A 707-nucleotide genomic window follows, 5' to 3' on the forward strand; every position below is an offset into this window, starting at 1 on the left:
TCTTCCTTCTTGTTTTGATCCTGATGCTCGTATTCGAGACACTTGAACTCGCTAAACGACCCGTTCAATTCGTTAATGTGTTTGATTACGTTTAACACGTAATTATCGTCCAGCTCTGTATCGTTTGTAAGGAACCAGTCCATGTCTGGTGCCCGCCACAATCACCGGGTCCAATCCTGGACTGCTGTTTTCTCCCCGGGGATCCCTTTCTCAATTCGGAGAGAGAAATAAATCTAGAAAGGAAAAAAGAGAATCCCTTTAAGATCCTTTTATATTTTAAAATGCTTTTATAATGGCAACCTGACTCAAAAACGAATTTACAGAGAAAATGTTTAATGTATCTCTATATTTATATATATACAGGGTGTCCCCAATTTAAATGTCAAAAATTTAGGAGCATGTAGGGGACCGATAAACTAAGATAAAAAGTCCTTTACAGATTTGCTCGTTTTTGCTTCGTTTTGAAGAAAATCGCAAAAAATGAAACAAATAATTTTCACCAAAAAACTTAAAACAACACTAAAATTATTAGATTTATCAAAAAGTATTATAAAATAAAAATTGTAGAACATGGAATTAAGAAAAGAGAGTGAGTTAAAATCCTCCTAAGGTAAAATTAGAGGATTGTAGATAAATACGCGACAACGCAAAATTTTGTTTCTAATCTAATTTTACCTCAGGAGGATTTTAACTCACTCTCTTTTCTT

At 33.7% G+C, this 707-nt stretch overlaps 1 protein-coding gene across 1 annotated transcript in view; it reads right to left on the reverse strand.

Annotated features, from left to right (window-relative positions):
- The window catches only part of LOC115233893 (diuretic hormone receptor-like), a 57,139-nt gene that overhangs the window by 38,069 nt on the left and 18,363 nt on the right, over positions 1-707 (reverse strand). Inside the window, 1 exon segment of the mRNA XM_029804525.1 lies at positions 2-233. Within this exon segment, the coding sequence (XP_029660385.1) occupies positions 2-143 (142 nt within the window). The 5' untranslated portion in view covers positions 144-233.

Source organism: Formica exsecta, unplaced genomic scaffold (assembly GCF_003651465.1).
Source record: "Formica exsecta isolate Colony F162 unplaced genomic scaffold, ASM365146v1 scaffold191, whole genome shotgun sequence".
Taxonomy (NCBI): Eukaryota; Metazoa; Arthropoda; class Insecta; order Hymenoptera; family Formicidae; genus Formica; species Formica exsecta.